The following is a 26,851-nucleotide window of genomic DNA, read 5'->3' on the forward strand; positions in this document are numbered from 1 at the left end:
ATCGGGGGCTACTCCTTCATGCTGTTTTGTTAGCAGCAGCAGGCTTCTTGGCCTGCTTACCCTTGTTCCAGCCTTGCATCGGTTTCCAAGCTGGTTTGGTTTGCAAAGCATTACCCTCTTGTTTAGAGGATGCAGAGTTGGAAGCCGGTCCGTTCCTGAAATTGCGAAAGGAACGAAAATTAGACTTATTCTTGGCTTTGAAAGGCCTATCTTGTGGGAGGGCGTGGCCCTTTCCCCCAGTGATGTCTGAGATAATCTCTTTCAATTCTGGCCCAAAGAGAGTTTCACCCTTGAAGGGGATATTAAGCAATTTTGTCTTGGAAGATACATCCGCTGACCAAGACTTTAGCCAAAGCGCTCTGCGCGCCACAATTGCAAACCCTGAATTTTTCGCCGCTAATCTAGCTAATTGCAAAGCGGCATCTAAAATAAAGGAATTAGCCTTGAGTGCGTGAACTCTGTCCATAACCTCCTCATACGGAGTCTCTGTACTGAGCGACTTTTCTAGTTCCTCGAACCAGAACCACGCTGCTGTAGTGACAGGAACAATGCACAAAATGGGTTGCAGGAGGTAACCTTGCTGTACAAAAATCTTTTTAAGCAAACCCTCCAATTTTTTATCCATAGGATCTTTGAAAGCACAATTATCCTCGATAGGAATAGTAGTGCGCTTGTTTAGTGTAGAAACTGCCCCCTCGACCTTAGGGACTGTCTGCCATAAGTCCTTTCTGGGGTCGACCATAGGAAATAATTTCTTAAATATAGGAGGGGGAACAAAAGGTATGCCGGGCTTCTCCCACTCCTTATTCACTATGTCCGCCACCCGCTTGGGTATAGGAAAAGCGTCGGGGTGCACCGGAACCTCTAGGAACTTGTCCATCTTGCATAATTTTTCTGGAATGACCAGGTTGTCACAATCATCCAGAGTAGATTACACCTCCTTAAGCAGTGCGCAGAGATGCTCTAATTTAAATTTAAATGTCACAACATCAGGTTCTGCCTGTTGAGAAATTCTACCTGAATCTGAAATTTCCCCATCTGACAAAACCTCCCTCATGGCCCCTTCAGATTGGTGTGAGGGTATGACAGAGCAATTATCATCAGCGCCCTCCTGCTCTACAGTGTTTAAAACAGAGCAATAGCGCTTTCTCTGATATGCAGGCATTTTGGATAAAATATTTGCTATGGAGTTATCCATTACTGCCGTCAATTGTTGCATAGTAATAAGCATTGGCGCGCTAGAAGTACTAGGGGCCTCCTGCGTGGGCAAAACTGGCATAGACACAGAAGGAGATGATGTAGAACTATGTCTACTCCCTTCATCAGATGAATCATCTTGGGCAACTTTACTATCTGTGGCAGTACTGTCCTTACTTTGTTTGGACGCTATGGCACAATTATCACACAATTTTGAAGGGGGAGACACATTGACTTTCATACATATAGAACATAGCTTATCTGAAGGCACAGACATGTTAAACAGGCTTAAACTTGTCAATAAAGTACAAAAAACCGTTTTAAAATAAAACCGTTACTGTCTCTTTAAATTTTAAACAGGGCACACTTTATTACTGAATATGTGAAAAACTATGAAGGAATTGTTCAAATTTTCACCACAGTGTCTTAAAGCATTCAATGTATTGCACCCCAAATTTCAGAGCTTTAACCCTTAAAATGAAGAAACCGGAGCCGGTACAGTTTTAACCCCTCTACAGTCCCAGCTACAGCCTTTGCTGCGACTTTACCAAACCCAGGGGGGAATACGATACCAAATGAAGCCTTCTAGGAACCTTTTCAACTACTTTTAGATCCACACACATGCATCTGCATGTCTTGCTCTCAAAAGTAACTGCGCAGTAATGGCGCAAAAATGAGGCTCAGCCTACTACAGGGAAGGCCCTTCCTGACTGGAAAGGTGTCTAACCCAGTGCCTGACGTTAAAAAAAAGTTCCCCAAAGTTTATTAGTGTGAATTTCGACATAAAGATGTATAAAATGCCCAAATAAAGCAATCGATCTTGCCCATAAAAGTGTCTACCAGTTTTATAGCCCATATTAAGCCCTTTATTCTGTTTGAGACTAAGAAAATGGCTTACCGGTCCCCATGAGGGGAAATGACAGCCTTCCAGCATTACACAGTCTTGTTAGAAAAATGGCTAGTCATACCTTAAGCAGAAAAGTCTGCTAACTGTTTCCGCCAACTGAAGTTACTTCATCTCAACAGTCCTATGTGGAAACAGCAAACGATTTTAGTTACTGCTGCTAAAATCATATTCCTCTCACAAACAGAACTCTTCATCTTTTTCTGTTTCAGAGTAAATAGTACATACCAGCACTATTTTAAAATAACAAACTCTTGATAGTAGAATAAAAAAACTACAACTAAACACCACATACTCTTAACCATCTCCGTGGAGATGTTGCCTGTGCAACGGCAAAGAGAATGACTGGGGTGGGCGGAGCCTAGGAGGGACTATATGGACAGCTTTTGCTTTACTCTTTGCCATTTCCTGTTGGGGAAGAGATATTCCCACAAGTTATGGATGACGCCGTGGACCGGACACACCAATGTTGGAGAAATTAAGGAACTCATGGTTTATCCCATTCCTCAAACATAATCTCAGAAACTACAGCAGGAACCGGAAGGCTTCCACAGATTAAGCTTTATGTTTGAAGATAATATATAACTGTTGAATAGTCTTGTCCTCAACCGGCTCTAGATACTGAATCACTAAGGTGTTGAAAACCTCATTCAGTAGAGACCAAATATGTTCCACCTTGAAATTAAAAGATGTCTCTTTAGATACTTGAACTGAATGTGAAGATAAATCCTTTGAAGATAACTCACCCTCCGAGAAGAAAGAGGAAGCTTCAGAGGCAGACACCTGAACTGGTTCAGCAAAAGAATGAATTATAGGTACATCACCCCTAGCTAAAGAGCTAGAGGAAATACCTATACGTTTACTAGACATTAGCATAGCATCCAAAGCCTCAGAAGTAGCGGATTGTAAATAATCCCTAAATCCTGGAAAGTAATCAGTAGCGCTACCTAGAGTATTAATAGCTTGGGAACATAAATAAGTAGTAATTGTGATTGCAACACAGAGATAAGGTAGAGGCATTACAGCTGAGCTGGAAGACAGACCACAATCAACTTGCACTTGATAGATGGTAATATAAAGTCTGTGAACCAACCTCTAATGGATCTAACCCAGGAGGGGCAGCTCAGTTCACTCCATAAGGACAAATACAAAATAAACAGTACTGAAAATAAAGTACAAAAGGAAAGTACAAGAATAGTAAAAAGCACAGCCCAATGTAGGTTACAAAATGATTGGAAGGACAAAAAATTGCCTAAACCCGTAAAAACTAACCCACTTAGCTCCTTTTATAGTGATCTTACCCCCTCCGGACCAACTGTACAGTAGGGAACAGCTTTGCTGTAAATAAGATGGTTGCCAATATAGTGACGCAGTACGAAGGAGAAGAGAGTGCGAAGAGGAATCCTTAGTGCGGGAAACGTATAAACTGCTACCGTGCTGGAAAAAAAAATCTGCAGCAATGCGCACACATAAAATCCTTGTTAACGGGACAGTCTACACCAAAAGGAGACTTACTTTATTGGAATCCTTGGCCTCTGATGACACTGTAAATAAATTATACTAAATATTGTCATTTTTTGCATTCTTTGGAAATAAGAGTTTGTTTGCCAGCAGTTTTTTTTTTTTAAATGGCCACCAGACTCCGCCTTCTAGTAGTGATGTCATTGTGTCTCCAGGGTGTGTGGAGTCAAATATGCTCTGTGTTGTGCGCGCTGATTCATGCTAATGCACGGAGAGTGACACGTGCAGTGTGTGGAATTGTCTCAGCCGGCCTTTTAGTACCCGGAACACATCTAAAGGTCTCATTTCAATAGCGGACCTTTATTTGTCAAAGCGTTTCATTTGCACAACACCGATCACGAATCCCACCACTGACTTCATCTTGATCCTCTCCCTCGACCACCTCCCATGTGTGTATTATAAGGACATACACAGAACATGGAGCACTATCTTTAGGATAATGTATTGCAGTGTCATCAGAGGGCAAGGATTCCAATAAAATAAGTCTCCTTTTGGTGTAGACTGTCCAATTAAATATATAAGTGTGCCAAGCACTACAGTATATAAAATACGTTCCCTGACCTCAAATTTGCCCCTCGCTGAGCAAGGAATAAGCACTATGCCAAAATCTTTTGAGCCAGAACGAATCCATCCCCTGCCAGATAGATAAGGAGTCAAAATTAGTGTCGGAAGGAAAGTAATCCCGGAGCCCTTAAAGTGGCAACAGTCTGAAAAGGGCAACACCAAAGGTGCACAAACATACAGACATATTATATTGTGCATACATTGCTAAATATTTTCCCCAAATACAGTTGTAATCATTGTTAGCATCAATGTCACAGCCTGGACAAGTATTGGCTATGCTGTACACTACTTAATGTACTTTAGTGATTACTGTTAGCATAAATGCCACAGACTAGACAAGTGTTGGCTGTGCTCTACACTACTAAATGTACTGAAGTAATTACTGTTAGCATAAATGTCACAGACTGGACAAGTGTTGGCTGTGCTGTACACTACTAAAAGTACCTACTAATAGCCTGCGGGCTGTGTGAACAAAACAGGCACTTACCCAGCAACTGCCCACTACACTGAAATGAATAAAGTATTCAGTAGAGAGCCCATTCAGTACTGTAACTTACAGTAGAGGTTATACAGAGGGAGTACATCATGAGGCCTAACAGTAGGAGGCTAAAGGAACTGTCCAGGGGGTTGATCAATTTAAATGAAACAAATGAGCCAGTCACACAGCTAGTTAAGATATTTTTTAGCATAAATAAATGCCATTTTAGGACCATGGATCCATGGCTTTTAGAATTTGTTAAGCACAGCCTATTTCCTGAATTATACTCAACTGCTCTATCTACTTCAAGACCATGAAGAAGAGCTTCACAATCATAAAAATTCAAACAGAATGGTGGAACAATCTCAGATTTGTTATCATGAGAATTAAGCAGCAGTGGAAGAAAAGGCTGAGGTTGTAAACAACAACTTCTGATGACAAATCATATAATTAGTGATGTGTGGAGTGTCCTACTCAAAAAAACTTTAGGTTGTGGAGAAGATCAACAACTCAAAGACAATTTATGCACAGGTTCAATGGAATACAGGAGAACCTGCAAAAACCCAAGGAAGAATGAGATTACCAAAAACAATATAGATATTTTTAAAACACCTGAAAGAAAACTGGTTTTAGGATTAAAAAGAAAATGATACACCAATTCCAATCAATAATCCCTTTGAGAAAAAAATCCCAAATCTGTAAAACAGATAACATAATATATGATTGAAGGCAAACCCTTAAAAGGTAACACACTGAGATGTACTTACCAAGTTGTCCCAGTACAGACCCACTCCCTGTTTTCATCTTTTCCTTCTTCTCTGGGGTGCCCTTCTTACCATCTCTTCCTCTTCTTTTAGGGTTAGCTTTTTTACCATTGGTTTTCTTCTTGGGTTTTTCTGTTGAAAGATTTATTAAACATTTAATAAAGCCCATACACCAAAACTATTAAAATTCTGAAGACGAAAAACAACATTACAGTAGTACATAGCAAAAAGTACCCAACATACATCAGGTCATTTCGGAGCTGGGACATCTGTCCTGCCAAATCTTATCTCTTAGAAAACAACATGGAATACTAAAATCTGCAATTTGTAAACCCCTCCCCCAGAGTGCCCAACAATGTCCCACGACCAGGTGGCTATTAGCTGATGAGCATGTCATCAGTGATCACCTGACAGAAATATAGGTATATGGAACTACATTAAAGGGGTGACGTATGCTCTAATTTGCCCCCACAATACACAGACAAACTTGAGATCCCTTATGTGAAACAGCAATCCTTTTCTTACAAATGTGTCCTCCTGTGTTTGACACAATGCTAGATGATTTCCATATACCTGGCAGTAGCCGCTAGCCTTATTTTGTTGTGTTGCTTTTTTAAGGCTCTAAGATCTATCGGCTAGATTTAGAGTTTTGCTGGTAAGGACCCGCGTATCTAATGCTGGCTTTTTTCTGGCCGCACCTTTAAAATAACTCTGGTATTGAGAGTCCACAGAATGGCTGCGTTAGTCTCCAAAAAAGGAGCGTAGAGCATATTTAACGCAACTTCAACTTCAGAGTTGCTTACGGACGCGGCCAGCCTCAAAAACGTGCTCGTGCACGATTCCCCCATAGAAAAAAATGGGGCTGTTTGAGCTGAAAAAAACACCTGCAAAAAAGCTGCGTTCAGCTCCTAACGCAGCCCCATTGTTTCCTATGGGGAAACACTTCCTACGTCTGCACCTAACACTCTAACATGTACCCCGAGTCTAAACACCCCTAACCTTACACTTATTAACCCCTATTCTGCCGCCCCCGCTATCGCTGACCCCTGCATATTATTTTTAACCCCTAATCTGCCGCTCCGTAAACCGCCGCTACTTACATTATCCCTATGTACCCCTAATCTGCTGCCCCTAACACCGCCAACCCCTATATTATATTTATTAACCCCTAATCTGCCCCCCACAACGTTGCCTCCACCTGCCTACACTTATTAACCCCTAATCTGCTGAGTGGACCGCACCGCTATTATTATAAAGTTATTAACCCCTAATCCACCTCACTAACCCTATAATAAATAGTATTAACCCCTAATCTGCCCTCCCTAACATCGCCGACACCTAACTTCAATTATTAACCCCTAATCTGCCGACTGGAGCTCACCGCTATTCTAATAAATGTATTAACCCCTAAAGCTAAGTCTAACCCTAACACTAACACCCCCCTAAGTTAAATATAATTTAAATCTAACGAAATTAATTAACTCTTATTAAATAAATTATTCCTATTTAAAGCTAAATACTTACCTGTAAAATAAATCCTAATATAGCTACAATATAAATTATAATTATATTATAGCTATTTTAGGATTTATATTTATTTTACAGGTAACTTTGTCAGTATTTTAACCAGGTACAATAGCTATTAAATAGTTAAGAACTATTTAATAGCTACCTAGTTAAAATAATTACAAAATTACCTGTAAAATAAATCCTAACCTAAGTTACAATTAAACCTAACACTACACTATCAATAAATAAATTAAATAAAATATTTACAATTACCTAAAATTAAACCTAACACTACACTATCAATAAATTAATTAAATACAATACCTACAAATAACTACAATGAAATAAACTAACTAAAGTACAAAAAATAAAAAAGAACTAAGTTACAAAAAATAAAAAAATATTTACAAACAAGAAAAATATTACAACAATTTTAAACTAATTACACCTACTCTAAGCCCCCTAATAAAATAACAAAGCCCCCCAAAATAAAAAAATGCCCTACCCTATTCTAAATTACTAAAGTTCAAAGCTCTTTTACCTTACCAGCCCTGAACAGGGCCCTTTGCGGGGCATGCCCCAAGAAGTTCAGCTCTTTTGCCTGTAAAAAAAAACATACAATACCCCCCCCCCAACATTACAACCCACCACCCACATACCCCTAATCTAACCCAAACCCCCCTTAAATAAACCTAACACTAAGCCCCTGAAGATCTTCCTACCTTGTCTTCACCATACCAGGTTCACCGATCGATCCAGAAGAGCTCCTCCGATGTCCTGATCCAAGCCCAAGCGGGGGGCTGAAGAGGTCCATGATCCGGCTGAAGTCATCATCCAAGCGGGAGCTGAAGAGGTCCATGATCCGGCTGAAGTCTTCATCCAAGCGGGAGCTGAAGAGGTCCATGATCCGGATGAAGTCTTCTATCAACGGCATCTTCAATCTTCTTTCTTCGGGAGCCATCATCTTCCATCCGACGCGGAACATCCTCTTCTCCCGACGCCTACTAGCCGAATGACGGTTCCTTTAAATGACGTCATCCAAGATGGCGTCCCTCGAATTCCGATTGGCTGATAGGATTCTATCAGCCAATCGGAATTAAGGTAGGAATAGAATGCAAGCTCAATCTGATTGGCTGATCGGATCAGCCAATCGGATTGAACTTGATTCTGATTGGCTGATTCCATCAGCCAATCAGAATATTCCTACCTTAATTCCGATTGGCTGATAGAATCCTATCAGCCAATCGGAATTCGAGGGACGCCATCTTGGATGACGTCATTTAAAGGAACCGTCATTTGGCTAGTAGGCGTCGGGAGAAGAGGATGTTCCGCGTCGGATGGAAGATGATGGCTCCCGAAGAAAGAAGATTGAAGATGCCGTTGATAGAAGACTTCATCCGGATCATGGACCTCTTCAGCTCCTGCTTGGATGAAGACTTCAGCCGGATCATGGACCTCTTCAGCTCCCGCTTGGATGATGACTTCAGCCGGATCATGGACCTCTTCAGCCCCCCGCTTGGGCTTGGATCAGGACATCGGAGGAGCTCTTCTGGATCGATCGGTGAACCTGGTATGGTGAAGATAAGGTAGGAAGATCTTCAGGGGCTTAGTGTTAGGTTTATTTAAGGGGGGTTTGGGTTAGATTAGGGGTATGTGGGTGGTGGGTTGTAATGTTGGGTGGGGGGGTATTGTATGGTTTTTTTTTACAGGCAAAAGAGCTGAACTTCTTGGGGCATGCCCCGCAAAGGGCCCTGTTCAGGGCTTGTAAGGTAAAAGAGCTTTGAACTTTAGTAATTTAGAATAGGGTAGGGCATTTTTATTTTATTAGGACTTTGTTATTTTATTAGGGGGCTTAGAGTAGGTGTAATTAGTTTAAAATTGTTGTAATATTTTTCTTATGTTTGTAAATATTTTTTTATTTTTTGTAACTTAGTTCTTTTTTATTTTTTGTACTTTAGTTAGTTTATGTCATTGTAGTTATTTGTAGGTATTGTATTTAATTAATTTATTGATAGTGTAGTGTTAGGTTTAATTGTAGGTAATTGTAGGTATTTTATTTAATTTATTTATTGATAGTGTAGTGTTAGGTTTAATTGTAACTTAGGTTAGGATTTATTTTACAGGTAATTTTGTAATTATTTTAACTAGGTAGCTATTAAATAGTTCTTAACTATTTAATAGCTATTGTACCTGGTTAAAATAAATACAAAGTTACCTGTAAAATAAATATAAATCCTAAAATAGCTATAATATAATTATAATTTATATTGTAGCTATATTAGGATTTATTTTACAGGTAAGTATTTAGCTTTAAATAGGAATAATTTATTTAATAAGAGTTAATTAATTTCGTTAGATTTAAATTATATTTAACTTAGGGGGGTGTTAGTGTTAGGGTTAGACTTAGCTTTAGGGGTTAATAACTTTATTATAATAGCGGTGCGGTCCGGTCGGCAGATTAGGGGTTAATAAGTGTAGGCCGGTGGAGGTGACGTTGAGGGCGGCAGATTAGGGGTTAATAAATATAATATAGGGGTCGGCGGTGTTAGGGGCAGCAGATTAGGGGTACATAGCTATAATGTAGGTGGCGGCGCTTTGCGGTCGGCAGATTAGGGGTTAATTATTGTAGGTAGCTGGCGGCGACGTTGTGGGGGGCAGGTTAGGGGTTAATAAATATAATACAGGGGTCAGCGGTGTTAGGGGCAGCAGATTAGGGGTACATAAGTATAACGTAGGTGGCGGTCGGCAGATTAGAGGTTAAAAAAATTTAATCGAGTGGCAGCGATGTGGGGGGACCTCGGTTTAGGGGTACATAGGTAGTTTATGGGTGTTAGTGTACTTTAGAGCACAGTAGTTAAGAGCTTTATGAACCGGCATTAGCCCAGAAAGCTCTTAACTACTGACTTTTTTCTGCGGCTGGAGTTTTGTCGTTAGATTTCTAACGCTCACTTCAGACACGACTCTAAATACCGGAGTTAGAAAGATCCCATTGAAAAGATAGGATACGCAAATGACGTAAGGGGATCTGCGGTATGGAAAAGTCGCGGCTGAAAAGTGAGCGTTAGACCCTTTTTTGACTGACTCCAAATACCGGCGGTAGCCTAAAACCAGCGTTAGGAGCCTCTAACGCTGGTTTTCACGGCTACCGCCAAACCCCAAATCTAGGCCTTTGTTTCTCTGAAGTAATAACAACGGTTAAGAATCTAAACAAATGGGAGAAATGTAGAATGACTATTTTATGTTTTGTTTGTTTTTTAAAATATATTTTTGCTACACTGAGTGAGTTTGGATAGGGCTAGGAGTATGCAATAATTGTCAAAATGGTTTAAAATCACCACTCTGGGTAATCAGAATATTGTATGATTTTAAAATGTATCTAATATTTGTATGTTTAGATATATTAATATATTTTTTATGTTTACATATTTTCTACCAATTCATTTTCTGTATACATTGCACAATGGTTCATAGTACCAAAAACAATAAGGGCCAGATAACAAGTTGAGCGGTATTTAACTATCCCATGCTCACTCTGCTAGAAGTAAGTTTTTTGCGTGCGTCGGGTAGCGTTCATATTACAAGATTTCACTTGCGCGCTAACCTGATGCGTGCAGAATGCCGAAATTTGAATATCTCAATCATGTTAACGTATTCACCCATAGAAAGTGCGCTTACCTGACATGAAAATGTAAATATTTCACATTCCATATTGTGTGTATATATATATATATATATATATATATATATATATACATATACACACATACATACAGTATATTATGTGTGGGTGGGTGCGGGTGTATATATTTATATATATATATTTATATATATTATGTGTGGGGGTGTGTGTATGTATATATATATATATATATATATATATATATATATATATATATAAAAATAAATATATATATTTATTATGACCCGGTGATATATATATATATATATATATATTTATTTTCCTCGTTTGCAAGAAGGCACTCACTGGTCTTTAGTGAAATTTTTTTTTAATTCATATCAAAAAGCAAGTACACATCCATAACGTTTCGATGTCGTTATGACATCTTTATCAAATGTTCTGCCAGTATCATCAATATAGAACAATCATGTCCCCTATCACCTCCTCTTAACAGCGGCGGTACATGGTCAATGATTGTATACTTGAGGTCCATAACACTATGTTTTTGTTCCAAAAAGTGTCTGGCCACTGGTTGCTCCGATGTGCCCTTATTGAGTGCCGTCTTGATAGCAGATCGATAGGAACCGATTGCTTCTCCAAAAAGAAGCAAAATGGACATTTGAGTTGAACACTCTTGTGCCTTATGGGCTGAACACACAGCTGGATTGGCAGGTGTTTTTATGATCCCTTCCCATCAGCTGTCATCTCTTTTGGAGTCCAGAATCATTTTAATCTGTTTTGGAGTCCAGAATCATTCTAATTGCTGTTTATAATTCTATGAGAGCCATGTTCCGTTCTAGCACCTCTTTTTATGGTATCTTTGACAATTGTTACATTTCTAGTATGTTTATCTTGCCATTTCCTTTTCTCCATGTTTTGTCTTATGGGGTCTGACACATTTGGATATGTAATGCTGTCTTTGGTTAATTTTTATACCTGCTGCATATGGCGTTTGTTTACTATGGGTTGCTATGGTAACTGTATGTGGCATTTGATATATTACATAGCGATATAGTGTGTACTTCCCATTGTCATTAATATTGCTCATGTTCACAATCTTTTATGTTTAGCGCTTGTTATGTGCATTTATAATCATGCCGTTTCTTTGTTTTGTTTTGTTTATTTAGTCCATACACGTTGCCACGGGCGATGACGTCACTCGTTAGGGGCGGCGCATCCACCGTGGAGAGCGTGACGCACTTTTCTCTGGTGGCGGTTTATAACACAGCTGGGTGGTAAGTTTTCTGTAAACCTTGTAAGTTTGAGGACGGGCAGTTTATTGCCCGAAAACGTTCACTAATTAAAGGTGATGCATATGAAAGACCTCTGGAGTGCTTCATGTTTTGCGCTATATATATATATATTATGTGTGGCTGTGTATATATATTAAGTGTGGGTATATATATATATATCTTTATTACGTGTGGGTATATATACATATATATATATATATATATATTATGTGCGGGTGTGTATATGTATTTATTATGTGTTGGTATATATATATATATTTATTATGTGTGTGTGTATATATATTTATTATGTGTGTGTGTGTGTATATATATATATATATATATATATATATATATATATATACATACAGTATAATATATATATATATATATACACACACACACACACACACAGTATCTCACAAAAGTGAGTACAACCCTCACATTTTTGTAAATATTTTATTATATCTTTTCATGTGACAAAACTGAAGAAACGACACTTTGCTACAATGTAAAGTAGTGAGTGTACAGCCTGTATAACAGTGTAAATTTGCTGTGCCCTCAAAATAACTCAACACACAGCCATTAATGTCTAAACCGTCCAAATTAGGCCCAAAGTGTCAATATTTTGTGTGGCCACAATTATTTTCCAGCACTGCCTTAACCATGATGACATCACAGAGCTGGTGGATCTTAGAGACCTTGCGCTCCCCCACCTCCTGTTTGAGTATGCCTCACAGATGCTCAATAGGGTTTAGGTCTGGAGACATGCTTGGCCAGTCCATCACCTTTAGCCTCTTTAGCAAGGCAGTGGTCATCATGGAGGTGTGTTTGGGGTCGTTATCATGTTGGAATATTTCCCTGTGGCCCAGTATCCAAAGGGACGGGATCATACTCTGTTTCAGTATGTCACAGTACATGCTGGCATTCATGGTTCCCTCAATCAATTGTAGCTCCCCAGTGCCGGCACCACTCATGCAGACCCAGACCATGACATTCCCACCACCATGCTTGACTGTAGGCAAGACACACCTGTCTTTGTACTCCTCACCTGGTTGCTGCCATACACGCTTGACACCATCTGAACCAAATAAGTTTATCTTATTCTCATCGGACCACAGGACATGGTTCCATTAATCCTTAGTCTGCTTGTCTTCAGCAAACTGTTTGCGGGCTTTCTTGTGCATCATCTTTAGAAGAGGCTTCCTTCTGAGACGACAGTCATGCAAACCAATTTGATGCAGTGTGCGGCATATGACTGACAGGCTCACCACCCACCCCTTCAACCTCTGCAGCAATGCTGGCAGCACTTATATGTCTATTTCCCAAAGAGAACCTCTGGATATGACGCTGAGCACGTGCACTCAACTTCTTTAGTCAACCCGACCATGGCAAAGCCTGTTCTGAGTGGAAACTGTCCTGTGAAACCAATGTATAGTCTTGCCCACCGTGCTGAAGCTCAGTTTCAGGGTCTTGGCAATCTTCTTATAGCCTAGGCCATCTTTATGTAGAACAACAATTCTTTTTTTCAGATCCTCAGAGTTCTTTGCGATGAGGTGCCATGTTGATCTTCCAGTGACCAGCATGAGAGAGTGTGAGAGCGATAACACCAAATTTAACACACCTGCTCCGCATTCACACCTGAGACCTTGTAACACTAACACATGACACCGGGGAGGGAAAACGGCTAATTGGGCCCAATTTGGACATTTCCACTTAGGGTTGTACTCACTTTTGTTGCCAACGGTTTAGACATTAATGGCTGTGTGTTGAGTTATATTGAGGGGACAATTATATTGAGGGGACAAGGGACAACAAATTTAAACTGTTATACAGGCTGTACTCTCACTACTTTACATTGTAGCAAAGTGTCATTTCTTCAGTGTTGTCACATGAAAAGATAAAATAAAATATTTACAAAAATGTAATGGGTGTACTAACTTTTGTGAGATACTGTATATATATATATATATATATATATATATATATATATATATATACACACACACACACACTATATACATTATTTATATATATGAGATTGCTTTGACCACTGATAAAGTGAGCAGAGACTCACAAAATACGTAGGGATACGTGACTGTGACATCATCAACATAACCTCCGTTTTTTTTCGCCGAAACTCTATTGGCATACTAATTCAGTAAACGCTAAGAGTGGCTCCCACGCACCAACAATTCGCTATTGCTGGGTTATACCTATCCCTATCTGCATGTATTTTTAACTACAAGTTAACAGACAACTAATAGAAGTAGTATTTTTAACTACAAGTTAACAGACAACTAATAGAAGTAGTAATAGAAGTACCATTTTTATTTTAAAAGAGCATAGTATGTCTATTTTTCCTTTTAACCAGCAACATTTTCCACATTATCTTTTGTTTTATTATGTTTTTAGTGGAATTTATTTAATTTTTAACCAATTTAATAAATATTTTTTTTATTGGACTTACTTTGATTTATAATAAACTTGGAAGTATATGTTACAGCTTAAAGGGACAGTCTACACCAGAATTGTTATTGTTTAAAAAGATAGATAATCCCTTTATTACCCATTCCCCAGTTTTGCATAACCAACACAGTTATATTAGTATATGTTTTACCTCTGTGATTACCTTGTATCTAAAAGTTTAATTTTAACAAGACTGTCCCTTTAACTGCTACAATAGAGAAGCTGATACAGTTTTACTCCAAGCATTCATCCAAAGTAACCACTGGAAAGTAATTACTGAAAAGGAACCAAATGGAATTTCATCTCATCTTTAACATACAAGTCTCCTCCTAGGCTTTATATATACCTCATATTGATGAGGTATAAGAAGGTGAGCATTTAGGAATCACAGTTTACTTTTGTGTATTTAAAACCTATTGCAAATAACTTACTTCACTATTTATGGCTTGTATATTCATTTTCTCCTCCTTGTTTATGTGAAAATACAGAGCGCTCTTCAAAAACAACACTACAAAACAAAAATATTTTTGGCCACTGGTGGAAGTGGATTTTTCCTTGAATTAACCCACACTTCTACAATATATATATATATATATACATACACACACACTATGCTAATGCCCATGTAGGAAAAAAACAGTTTGTTCATAGAAGGCAAAAAACGTGGGCCCTTTTTTTCTTGATTTAGGTTCAGATAGAGCATGCAATTTTAAGCAACTTTCTAATTTACTCCTATTATCAATTTTTCTTCGTTCACTTGCTATCTTTATTTGAAAAAGAAGGCATCTAAGCTTCTTTTTTGTTTCAGACTCTGGACAGCACTTTTTTATTGGAGGATGAATTTATCCACCAATCAGCAAGAATAACCCAGGTTATTCACCAAAAATGGGCCGTCATCTAAACTTACATTCTTGCATTTCAAATAAAGATACCAAGAGAAGGAAGAAAATTTGATAATAGGAGTAAATTAGAATGTTGCTTAAAATTACATGCTCTATCTGAATCACAAAATAGTTCAGTGTCCCTTTAACTGTGTTTTCCTATCATAATTTAAAACTTTTTGCTTCTCTCTAATAATTGTTTTAGGGTCATAGCAACCTTCTATAAATTTATCTACTAATAATCGGCTAGATTACGAGTTTTGCGTTATGAATGGCTCGGTACTAACTTGCAAGTTATTTCCACTGTTCACCTCCCTATAGCGCTGCTATTACAGGTTTGCAAAAACCCGGCGTTAGCAGGCAATATTGCAGCGTTGAGCAAAATTGAGCTCCATACCACACTCAAATACCAGAGCTGCTTTGAGCTGGTTTTATGTGCTCGTGCACGATTTGCCCATAGACAACAATAGGGAGAGCCGGCTAAAAAAACCCACCTGCAATAAAGGAGCGTAAAGGTCCGTAACGCAGCCCCATTGATTCCTATGGGGAAAGAATACTTATGTTTACACCTAACACCCTAACATAAACCCAGAGTCTAAATACCCCTAATCTGCCGCCCCCAACGTCGCCGCCACTATACTAAAGTTATTAACCCCTAAACCTAACCCTAAGTCTAACCATAACCCTAACACCCACTAACTTTAACATAATTAAAATAAATCTAAATAAAACTTAATCTAATTACCTAACTAATTCATATTTAAAACTAAATAATTACCTATAAAATAAACCCTAAGCTTGCTACAATATAACTAATAGTTACATTGTAGCTATTTTAGGTTTTATTTTTATTTCACAGGCAAGTTTGTATTTATTTTAACTAGGTAGACTAGTTAGTAAATAGTTATTAACTATTTACTAGCTACCTAGTTAAAATAAATACAAATTTACCTGTAAAATAAAACCTAACCTCACTAACACCTAACATTACACTAAAATTAAATAAATTACATTAATTAAATACAATTAACTAAATTACAAAAAAAAAATTCATGACACAAAATAAAAAAGAAATGATCAAATATTTAAACGAATTCACCTAATCTAATAGCCCTATCAAAATAAAAAAGCCCCAAAATAAAAAACCCACTAGCCTAAACTAAACTGCCAATAGCCCTTAAAAGGGCCTTTTGCGGGGCATTGACCCAAAGAAATCAGCTCTTTTACCTGTAAAAAAAAAATACAAACAACCCCCATCAGTAAAACCCACCACTCACACAACCAAACCCCCCAAATAAAATCCTATCTAAAAAAACCTAAGCTCCCCATTGCCCAGGAAAGGGCATTTGGATGGGCATTGCCCTTAAAAGGGCATTTAGCTCTTTTTCAGCCCAAACCCTAATCTAAAAATAAAACCCACCCAATAAACCCTTAAAAAACCTAACACTAACCTCCGAAGATCCACTTACAGTTTTGGAGACCGGACATCCATCCTCAACAAAGCCGAGAGAAGTCTTCATCCAAGCAGAAAGAAGTGGTCCTCTAGGCAGGCAGAAGTCTTCATCCAGACGGCATCTTCTATCTTCATCCTTCCGACGCGGAGCAGCTCCGTCTTCAAGACATCCGGCGTGGAGCATTCTCTTCATATGGTCCCAGCAGTGCACTGAAGGTTCCTTTAAATTACGTCATCCAAGATGGCGTCCCTTGAATTCTGATTGGCTGATAGAATTCTATCAGCCAATCAGAATTAAAGGTGAAAAAATCCTATTGGCTGATGCAATCAGCCAATAGGATTGAGCTTCAATCCTATTGGCTGATCCAATCAGCCAATAAGATTGAGCTTGCAGTTTATTGGCTGACTGAAACAGCCAATAGAATGCAAGCTCAATCCTATTGGCTGATTGGATTTTTTCACCTTTAATTCCGATTGGCTGATAGAATTCTATCAACCAATCGGAATTCAAGGGACGCCATCTTGGATGACGTCCCTTAAAGGAACCTTCATTCTTCAGTAGCCGTCAACAGAAGAGGATGCTCCATGCCGGATGTCTTGAAGATGGAGCCGCTCCGCGTCGGAAGGATGAAGATAGAAGATGCCGTCTGGATGAAGACTTCTGCCAGCCTGGAGTACCACTTCTTTCCGCTTGGATGAAGACTTCTCCCGGCTTCGATGAGGACTTCTTGCCACTTGGATGAAGACTTCTCCTAGCTTTGTTGAGGATGGATGTCCGGTCTTCAAAAACTGTGAGTGGATCTTCGGGGGGTTAGTGTTAGGTTTTTTTAAGGGTTTATTGGTTGGGTTTTATTTTTAGATTAGGGTTTGGGCTGAAAAAGAGCTAAATGCCCTTTATAGGGCAATGCCCATCCAAATGCCCTTTTCAGGGCAATGGGGAGCTTAGTTTTTTAAATAGGATTTTATTTGGGGGGTTTGGTGGTGGGTTTTACTGTTGGGTTTTTTGTTTTGTTTTTTACAGGTAAAAGAGCGGATTTCTTTGGGGCAATGCCCCACAAAAGGCCCTATTGGCAGTTTAGTTTAGGCTAGTGGGTTCTTTTATTTTTGGGGGGCTTTTTTATTTTGATAGGGCTATTAGATTAGGTGTAATTAGTTTAAATATTTGATCATTTCTTTTTTATTTTGTGTAATTTAGTGTTTGATTTTTTTTGTAATTTAGTTAATTGCATTTAATTAATGTAATGTATTTAATTTTAGTGTAATGTTAGGTGTTAGTGTAAGACAGGTAAATTTGTATTTATTTTAACTAGGTAGCTAGTAAATAGTTAATAACTTGCCTGTGTAATACAAATAAAACCTAAGATAGATACAATGTAACTATTAGTTATATTGTAGGTAACTTAGTTTTTATTTTACAGGTAAGTATTTAGTTTTAAATAGGAATTAGTTATGTAGTAATTGTAATTTTTATTTGGAATAATTTAAATTATGTTAAAGTTAGTGGGTGTTAGGGTTATACTTAGGGTTAGGTGTTAATAACAGTAATGTAGGTTGCGGCGATTTTAGGGACAGCAGATTAAGGGTTAATAAATGTATGTAGGTGGCGCCGACATTGGGGGTAGCAGATTAGGAATTAATAATATTTAACTAGTGATTGCGATGCGGGAGTGCGGCGGTTTAGGAGTTAATATGTTTATTCTAGTGGCGGCGATGTCCGGAGCAGCAGATTAGGGGGTTAATAATTTTATTTTAGTGTTTGCGATGCGGGAGGGCCTCGGTTTAGGGGTTAATAGGTAGTTTATGGGTGTTAGTGTACTTTGTAACACTTAAGTTATGAGTTTTATGCTACAGCTCTGTAACATAAAAGCCATAACTACTGACTTTCAGTTTACGGTACGGATCTTGACGGTATAGGCTGTACCGCTCACTTTTTGGCCGGACAGGCAAACTCGTAATACCGGCGCTGTGGAAGTCCCATTGAAAAAGGCCTTTTTGAAAGCTGCGGTAGTTACGTTGCGTTACGGCCAAAAAAGTGTGCGGTACAGATATACCTGCAAAACTTGTAATACCAGCGGTAGTAAAAAAGAGCCATAACGCTGCTTTTTCACCATAATGCAAAACTCGTAATCTAGCCGAATGTTAATTGTTCCAAGTAATCACTGTCTACTCTGCAATTTTTTCTTATCTTTAAAAATAAATTTTTAGGAATATTATTTTTCCATTTGTCCAAATGGCAACTAGCTATATGTATGTAGCTGTTTGCATCAACTTGTTTAAAAAAAAAAAAAAAGTCTTAGTTATAACTTTGCCTTTCTTTATACTGATTTCTAAATCTAGAAAGTTTGCCTGATAAGGGCTTATTTCATATGTGAATTTTTCTTAGTGATATTCATCCTATTATTATCCTTTAAGTGTACACGCTATAAATAACATGTATGGCGCGTGTCGAGACTGTGCTTGACAAAGATTGGAAATGTGTTGCTCAGCACAGGCCAAAGGGCTTCCATTGTATACCAAAAAGTGAATTGTTACGTCAGACCCAGCACCCGCAAACCCAGAGTTCAGAGCTTGGCTGCTCGGATTACAGGAGTTACATGGTAGAGGTTAAACTGATGATAGTCTAATAAGCACTGATGGACTACAATATCCTTAGATGTGAGTATGGATATATTGCTATAATGTTTGTGTAAATTACACCTAAGGAGAACAAAACAAGTATGTAGTGAGATATTTAGTCTGTTGTTTTTATTGACTTACGGTAAGTTGTAGGAAATGTGTTAACTGTGACCTAAGAGGGTAAAGATGGATTATGTAGATTGGGTATGATAGGTGTAAGAGGCTTAGGAAGATGCTCTGTGTTGGGGAAAAACAAAAATTATGATTTACCAGATTATTTCCTTTCCTTCGATACAGGGAGAGTCCACAGCTGCATTCAATACTTGTGGGAATACAGAATCTGGCCACCAGGAGGAGGCAAAGACACACCAGCCAAAGGCTTAAATACCTCCCCCCACTTCCCTCATCCCCCAGTCATTCTGCCGAAGGAACAGCAGGAGAAATATCAGGGTGAAAAAGGTGCCAGAAGAAAATAATTCAAATTTAGGGCCGCCCACCGGAGAGCATGGGCGGGAGCTGTGGACTCTCCCTGTATCGAAGGAAAGGAAATTATCTGGCATGTCATAATTTTTGTTTTCCTTCTAAATACAGGGAGAGTCCACGGCTGCATTCATTACTTGTGTGAAATAATACCCAAGCTACAGAGGACACTGAATGCTAACGGGAGGGAACAAAAAGAGGCGGGCCAACCTGAGGGCACCACAGCCTGCAAGAAAACCAACTCAGAAGTCTTCCTGGAGAGAAGTAAAAAATAAAAGGAACAAGAATGTTAGGAGGACCAAGCAACCACCCAACAATCAGAACCATAGGATGCTATGTCAGAGATCCAAAAGAAAGTACTGTACTCGAACTGAGCCATAAACCTCTGAGGAGGCTCGTGTCCCACAGACTCCTAGATCCTGCAAAAACACTCCTTCACCTACCAGGAAAAAAAACTGTCTATTCTAATGAAAACTGACAGAAAAAAGGAAGAACCTCTTCCCATATGGACAAATAGAAAACCCAGAAATAGCCCTATTAGAGGGACATCACAAAAAAGACGAATGTATTGCAAATTGCAATACAGACCTATGACACGTAGAAAAAAACAATCTACAGACGAAATAGGTAATTGAATAAGAATTCAAAGCTCACCTCCTGCACAGGTACAAAGGAACCTGATGCAAGCCCAGAAGGATAAACAAACCCGAAAAAGGGATTGACTTGCCGGTCCTGCCACAGGCAGGGCCCTAGCAAACACAACTGAACACCTGGAAGCATAAAGCCCTGGAACCAGAACACAAACAAAAAGCAAAAATTGCTTGTGAAATCACATGCCAGAGAAAGGTACTACAGCTGGAATCCAACTGCATTCTTCCGCTTGCTAGGCAGCTAAGCTAACCAACAGGCTATCCAAGCCGGCTGCCCCTTCGAACAAGAACAAGCTAGACTAACTCTGATCCAGCTTATACTAGAGGGAAAGAAGCATACTCCAGTATCCAGAAAAAACCCAGAACCAGCAAACTCCTCCCAACAAAGGGAGAGAAAGAGGGAACACTCCACACCTAAAATAGGTGATGAGCAACCAGTAACGAGCTGAAGGGAAAGCCTTCAGAAAGCAGCCTCCTCTTGGCTAGAACCAAGCGACCCCTTACAAAGTTCTCGTACTGCACCCAATGTTCCCAGGTGGTCTGCCATCCAGGTACTGACCGGGCCTGACCCTGCTTAACTTCAGAGATCAGACAGCATTGGGTGCATTCAGAGTAGTGTGGTGGTAGGCCTGCAACAAGGAAACTCTCATGGCATCGAGACCTCTAAACCGTGAGTACGAGCTTGCGGCAACAATGGAGTAACAGTCTCACTGATGTGCACTCCAGATAGGATCGAGACATTGTCACCAGAGAAAGACGTGACCAAAAAGAAGCTGGTTGGATATACCTTCTCAGTCTAAAGAAAACTGCCACAGCAGGATTCAAACTCTAAGCCTACCACTCGCTAGGCCAGGAACTAATCCCTTAGGCCACATAGTCCAGAGGACCTCAGCTAAAAAACTCGATCTGATTTCTTCTATTTTAGAAGAACCTCTGGATAGACAGAGCAAAACGGATGAACGTAAGGACCATCCGATATAAAAGAGCACGCTCAGAGACCGAATTATTGACAAGAGCAGTAGTGGGCCTCCGCCCACCACCAAATTTGAGACCCTTCCTTCTACGCAGGAGGAACTCACAAACTCAAAAAAGACCAAGAGGTCCCAACTGGCATGGATCCAGAAGACCAGACCTCAGAGCAAAGTGCTCTACTGAAAAAGCCCTAAGGAGAAATGGAAGGGAATTCCTGATCCACATTCCTCAGAAACACACTCTCCCTACTGACAGGGAAGAGACCAAAATAGAACTGCCCCAGGGGAACTAGGAGAAAAAAATCCCCAATATCGGGAGATCTGAACCCACTGGAGAGTGATATCCCCACCGTTAATCCAGAAAGCCTGCAAAGACAGAGTTAAAAAAAAAAAAAACAAGTTAGGGAGAAGACCCGACTTGGGCTGAATCCAACACCCCCACCACAGCGCCAAAGAAGGCCTGAAGGGGAATTGGAGGACAGAACCCGAAGAAGCTCTAACTTCGTAAGCTGTAAGGCAAAGAGCCTTCCTGTCTGAAAACCAAACCTCATCCAAAGAATCCACCTGGTGCCACACAAGAACTCAGTCTAGGTCCACCTTTGATCGATGGAAAAATGGAAGAAGCATCAGAACAAGTCTTCTAGCCGAAGCTGGTAAAAGCCGTCACGACTCAGCACTTGGGTTGTTTATGATTTGCAGCTCAAAGGAACCTGTGCACTAGTCCCATTGGGTCATGATCCCAGGATCATCTGCGTGTCAAGCAGACATAAAAACCACTACACTATGGGACTTCACTCTCTAGAGTAGAAGAAAGAACAGGCTCCACAATTACCAAAAACAGGATCTGCCCGTCAACAAGGGTATGATATGTCTGTCATAAACAAACAAAAAAAAAAGCCATAATCTTAATTTCCAGCAGTGCTAGAAAAACGGAGAATAAACAATAAAGAAAATAAGCACCGAAGCTTAAATATACGGAATCGAGGTAATCATCACCCTGAACAGAGATCTAGAGGCTTCCACAGAAGACCATTAATTACGACCATGAAATCGATAAAACCATAAACAACCTAAGTGGCGAAACTCCAAAAGAGTGTCCACAAGAACCCCGAGCTCTAAAACAAAAACTATCCCAAACGGATTAGAAATTAAATCTGTTAAATTCACAAAGGAGAATTTCAAAAGGGTGTGCAAAACTAACAGATCCTGCCTGAGTATAACACAAACCCCCCATAGAGCTCGGGACTTGGATTTTATAACTATATACATATAGACAATAAAGAAAAAGGATCCAACCCTTTCTACCCGGTTTTCCTCACAACATACGCAGGTATTGAAATCTGAATCAGAGGAATCCTCTAGCATATCAGAACCCTTTATGATTCTAAATAAGAGTTTTAGACAAAAAAACAACTGGCACCTTAAACCCCCAATGGCTGGGGCACTCACCACCTCCTATAACCCAGACAGGTAGAGAAATTAACTCTTCTCCGCAGGCACTCGGTCAGGAATTGGAAATGGAAAAACAAGACGTGACTATACCCAGTCACATGGTGCCGCATGCAGGACTGCCCCTGCTAAGTAAAAGCATGCCATCTTAATAAAACTGTGCCGCTCTATTACCTGTGTGTTCCGTATCAGCCTAAGAGCCTAAAAATGTCTCCGTACACATTCGCACGCAGTCAAAATCCCATAACAAACATGATTAAAAAGGACCCCACTGTTCAATAACCCCCTCAGGAGATATTAACCCTTGATTCGATAAAGATAAAGGAGTCCCACTGAGACCCTGTCTTCTATCTCTAACATGTGTGTGTAAAATGAAACGATCTTACCGGAATCCAATCCGTGGAAAAGCAACACAGTTCTTCAAGTTTGACAGATACATGGACTTGAGTGAAGAAAGCAGGCAGCAAAACTTGTCAATGCTGATTGCTTATAGGAGCTGTTAATCTGAGTCTGGATGGTTTCACAGAAAGACTCTCCCTGCATCTTCAGACTCTAACTTTCATCAATGCTCTCACTGAGAGGCTGACAAGACTACTTAAAACTCCAGGTCCATCCCGAAGGGCAGATGCCCCTCATAAGGAACTACTCTGAAAAACCTTTGACACTTCTCTGCCAACCTCCTGTGACAAAAGGCAAAGAATTCCTGGGGATGAGGGAAGTGGGGGAGGTATTTAAGCATTTGGCTGGGGTGTCTTTGCCTACTACTGGTGGCCAGGTTCTGTATTCCCACAAGTAATGAATGCAGCAGTGGACTCTCCCTGTATTTAGAAGGAAAGGAGAAATATGCTGTAGGAGGTCAGGTGAGTCTGAGACAACTAAGCAAGTGAAATTAGGGCAATAAAAGGTAAAGGATGAGAAGACTGATGTGCATAAGGGAGAAAGATATGAGGTCAAGAATACAGCATGATTAATGGAAAGGATGAGAAGGACTCCATATGAGAAAAAGAAGATGGGGGGTTAAAAAAGACTAGTGTGACAAGGCCACAGATTACAGGTACATGTTAAGATGTTGAGAGTCATTAAGTGCTGGTGTGAGGTAGATGTGGTTGATAGAAGGGACAACACAGAAGGCTGTGTGTGAGGGAAAGAATGAGATGGAGAAATGAGGAGATGCTTCTGTGTACAGATGAGGCCATGGTCTTCTAGGGTGAGGAAAATAGGGTTAAAAAAGCAGAAAGAAATTGCTGTGTGTTGTGGTGGTTGTTAATGAGTTATACTTTTAGAAAATATAATCTTTTTGATTTGAAGAATGATGTGATAGGTATGTCTTTACTGATGTAACTGTCACTTGTGATGTAATTGATGATTTAGAAATTATTTCTGTAGGATTAAGTTGTGGTTTATGTCACTACATAACACTACAAGGTTGGAGGAAAGGAGATTTAATCTGCTGCAACTGAAACGTTTTTTTCACTGTAAGAGCAATACAATTGTGGATCTCATTACCAAAGGAGGTGGTGAATGCCAATACCCTAGATACATTTAAAAATTGTTTGGATACATTTCTGTCTATAAATAAAATTCATAGATTTGATTGCTAGTATTAAATGGGTCACCTTTTAGTGTGATTATTTAATCTTAACTGGAGCTTTTTGTAAGTATTTTAGATTTGTATAGGTTGAACTCAATGGACTTCAGTCTTTTTTCAACCTTATCTACTATGTTACTACTGATGCCATTGATGATGTCATAGGTGATGTCCCTAGTAATGTCATTGATGATATGATCAACAATGTAATGTGTGATGTATTTATTGATGTCATTGATGACATCTTGCAAAGCACAAATTTTATATGTGCTTTGGATAGCAGAAAATATTACACTACCCACACCCGGCTACTTCATAATGCCATCCGGCTGGGTGAAGAACACTATTTATATATGTTTTTATATATATATATATATATATATATATATATATACATATATATGCACACATATATTAAATATATACATACATACACACACGCAGTGTATATATAAAATTGCAAAAATTCTTATCTCAGTATAATGAACATTTGGGAAACACAGTTTATTTTTCAGTGATAATTAGTTAAATGACTAACATTTATTGAAAGCATTGTATAACAAGTATGAAATGTAAAACAAAAGAATTAATTCTACAGTGTAAACGTATCTAAAACCAGGGCCGGATTGGCCTACCAGGATACCAGGAGATTTCCCGGTGGGCTGCAGAAGTTGGGGCTGGGAAGCTACAATTTAAAGGGGAGCTGCAATTGGGTTGTAGGGTGCTTATATAACAACAATTTGGCATTTTTATTTAATGGAAAGTAATATAATTTAATTCTAAAAAAAATATTGGGGAAGGAGTATCCCAGTAATCATCTTTAAGAAAAATGGGGCCTGTGAATTCTACCGACTTAACGGAAAATAGGGCTGGTCTTCATATTTTTCCAGGGCTGCTTTTTATTCCCAGTCGGCCCTGTCTAAAACCAACATGCTTCAAGAAAATTCCATAATAATATTATCAATATGTTGCAAGTTGTCTTGTGAAGTCCAGATTGGCTGCACAGTAATCTTAGGAGGATGTTTAAAAGGTCATCAAAAACATAATGGGCCAGATTACAAGTGGAGTGCATGTTTGCGTGTGAGCGATAAGAGGATTATCGTGGGGGTTTGCAATGGTATTACAAGTTGAAAGTAAACATGATCACTTGAGCGCAATCACGATTTAAGCTAGATTGATTACCGTGACTTCAGAGCTCTGGTTAACTGTTTTGCAAAACATAAAAGTTGCACAAAACACATCAAAAATAGATTACAAAGTACAGTACAGCTACACTCATAATAACACTATCTAATAAAAATGATTTAAAAAAATATTGAACACAAAAGTTTCAAAGCCTCAAAGATATGAGATGTTAGGTTTAGAAAAAAAGCAGGCAAAGGGCTTTAACATAGACATACATACATATACATGTCTAAAGATGTATATGTATATAATTACATATACTGTATATGTCTATATACTGTATGTGTACATATGCATTTATGTATTTATATCTGTATATATGTATTTACAGACATATACACATATAAACACATAAATACATATGTACAGATACTGTATATAGACATATATATGAAGTGCAATGAAGCCCTTTGCCGTTAAGTAGATAAAAACATGTTAAAGCATATTTATGCAATATTCATATTTAATAAAATTTTATACTGTGCATTTACTGTAAATGTTTCAGATTCCAATGTTGTGCACATAGCCGAGTATGTTCTATATATTTATAAATAGATATTCATATATATATATATATATATATATATATATATATATATATATATATATATATATATATATATATATATATATATCTATACCTATATATCTAATTGTGTATATATAATAGGAAAAGATATATATTGCACCAAAATACCATCATATACTGTATATGTAAAAATATGTATTTATGAATAGAATATATTCTGCAATGTGAAGAACATTGGAATGTGAAATATTCATATTTTCATGTCAGGTAAGCGCAAATGAGAATATGCAATGAGGTTTGCGTGAGAGTGGGGTATCATGCGATATTCTAAAGTTTTTTTGAGCATATCGGGTTAGCGAGAGAGCGCAAAAAATTAACTTTCAATTCAACAAGCACAAAAAGCTTACTTCTATCTTAATTAACACTCGAGTGGAATCGTTCATTTGCGCTTCACTCGTAATCTGGCCCAATAGATAAAAAATATCACTTTAAAACTCAGTGACTGTAGCATTACACTATTCTTTTGTATTTACAACTGAAAACTACAAGCCTTCACATACTACATTATTATGCATGGAATTATCACAGTTTTCTGCATAAACACCTGAATTGACTCTTTTTCTGCTGTTTAAAATATTACCTGTTCCTCCACATGAAGTAATGTAAAAATATTTATACACAGTACCTAAATTATATATTAAATAATCACTGAGGTAAATACTCATAACTGTT

The 26,851-nt window shown here is 38.7% G+C and overlaps 1 protein-coding gene across 1 annotated transcript in view; it reads right to left on the bottom strand.

Moving 5' to 3' along the window:
• JADE2 (jade family PHD finger 2) overlaps positions 1-26,851 on the bottom strand; it is a 1,034,250-nt gene that overhangs the window by 18,048 nt on the left and 989,351 nt on the right. Inside the window, exon 11 of the mRNA XM_053717215.1 lies at positions 5,432-5,560. Coding sequence (XP_053573190.1) covers positions 5,432-5,560 — 129 coding nt within the window. The remainder of the gene's footprint in view (positions 1-5,431; positions 5,561-26,851) is intronic.

The sequence above is a fragment of the Bombina bombina genome, chromosome 6 (assembly GCF_027579735.1).
Source record: "Bombina bombina isolate aBomBom1 chromosome 6, aBomBom1.pri, whole genome shotgun sequence".
Classification (NCBI taxonomy): Eukaryota; Metazoa; Chordata; class Amphibia; order Anura; family Bombinatoridae; genus Bombina; species Bombina bombina.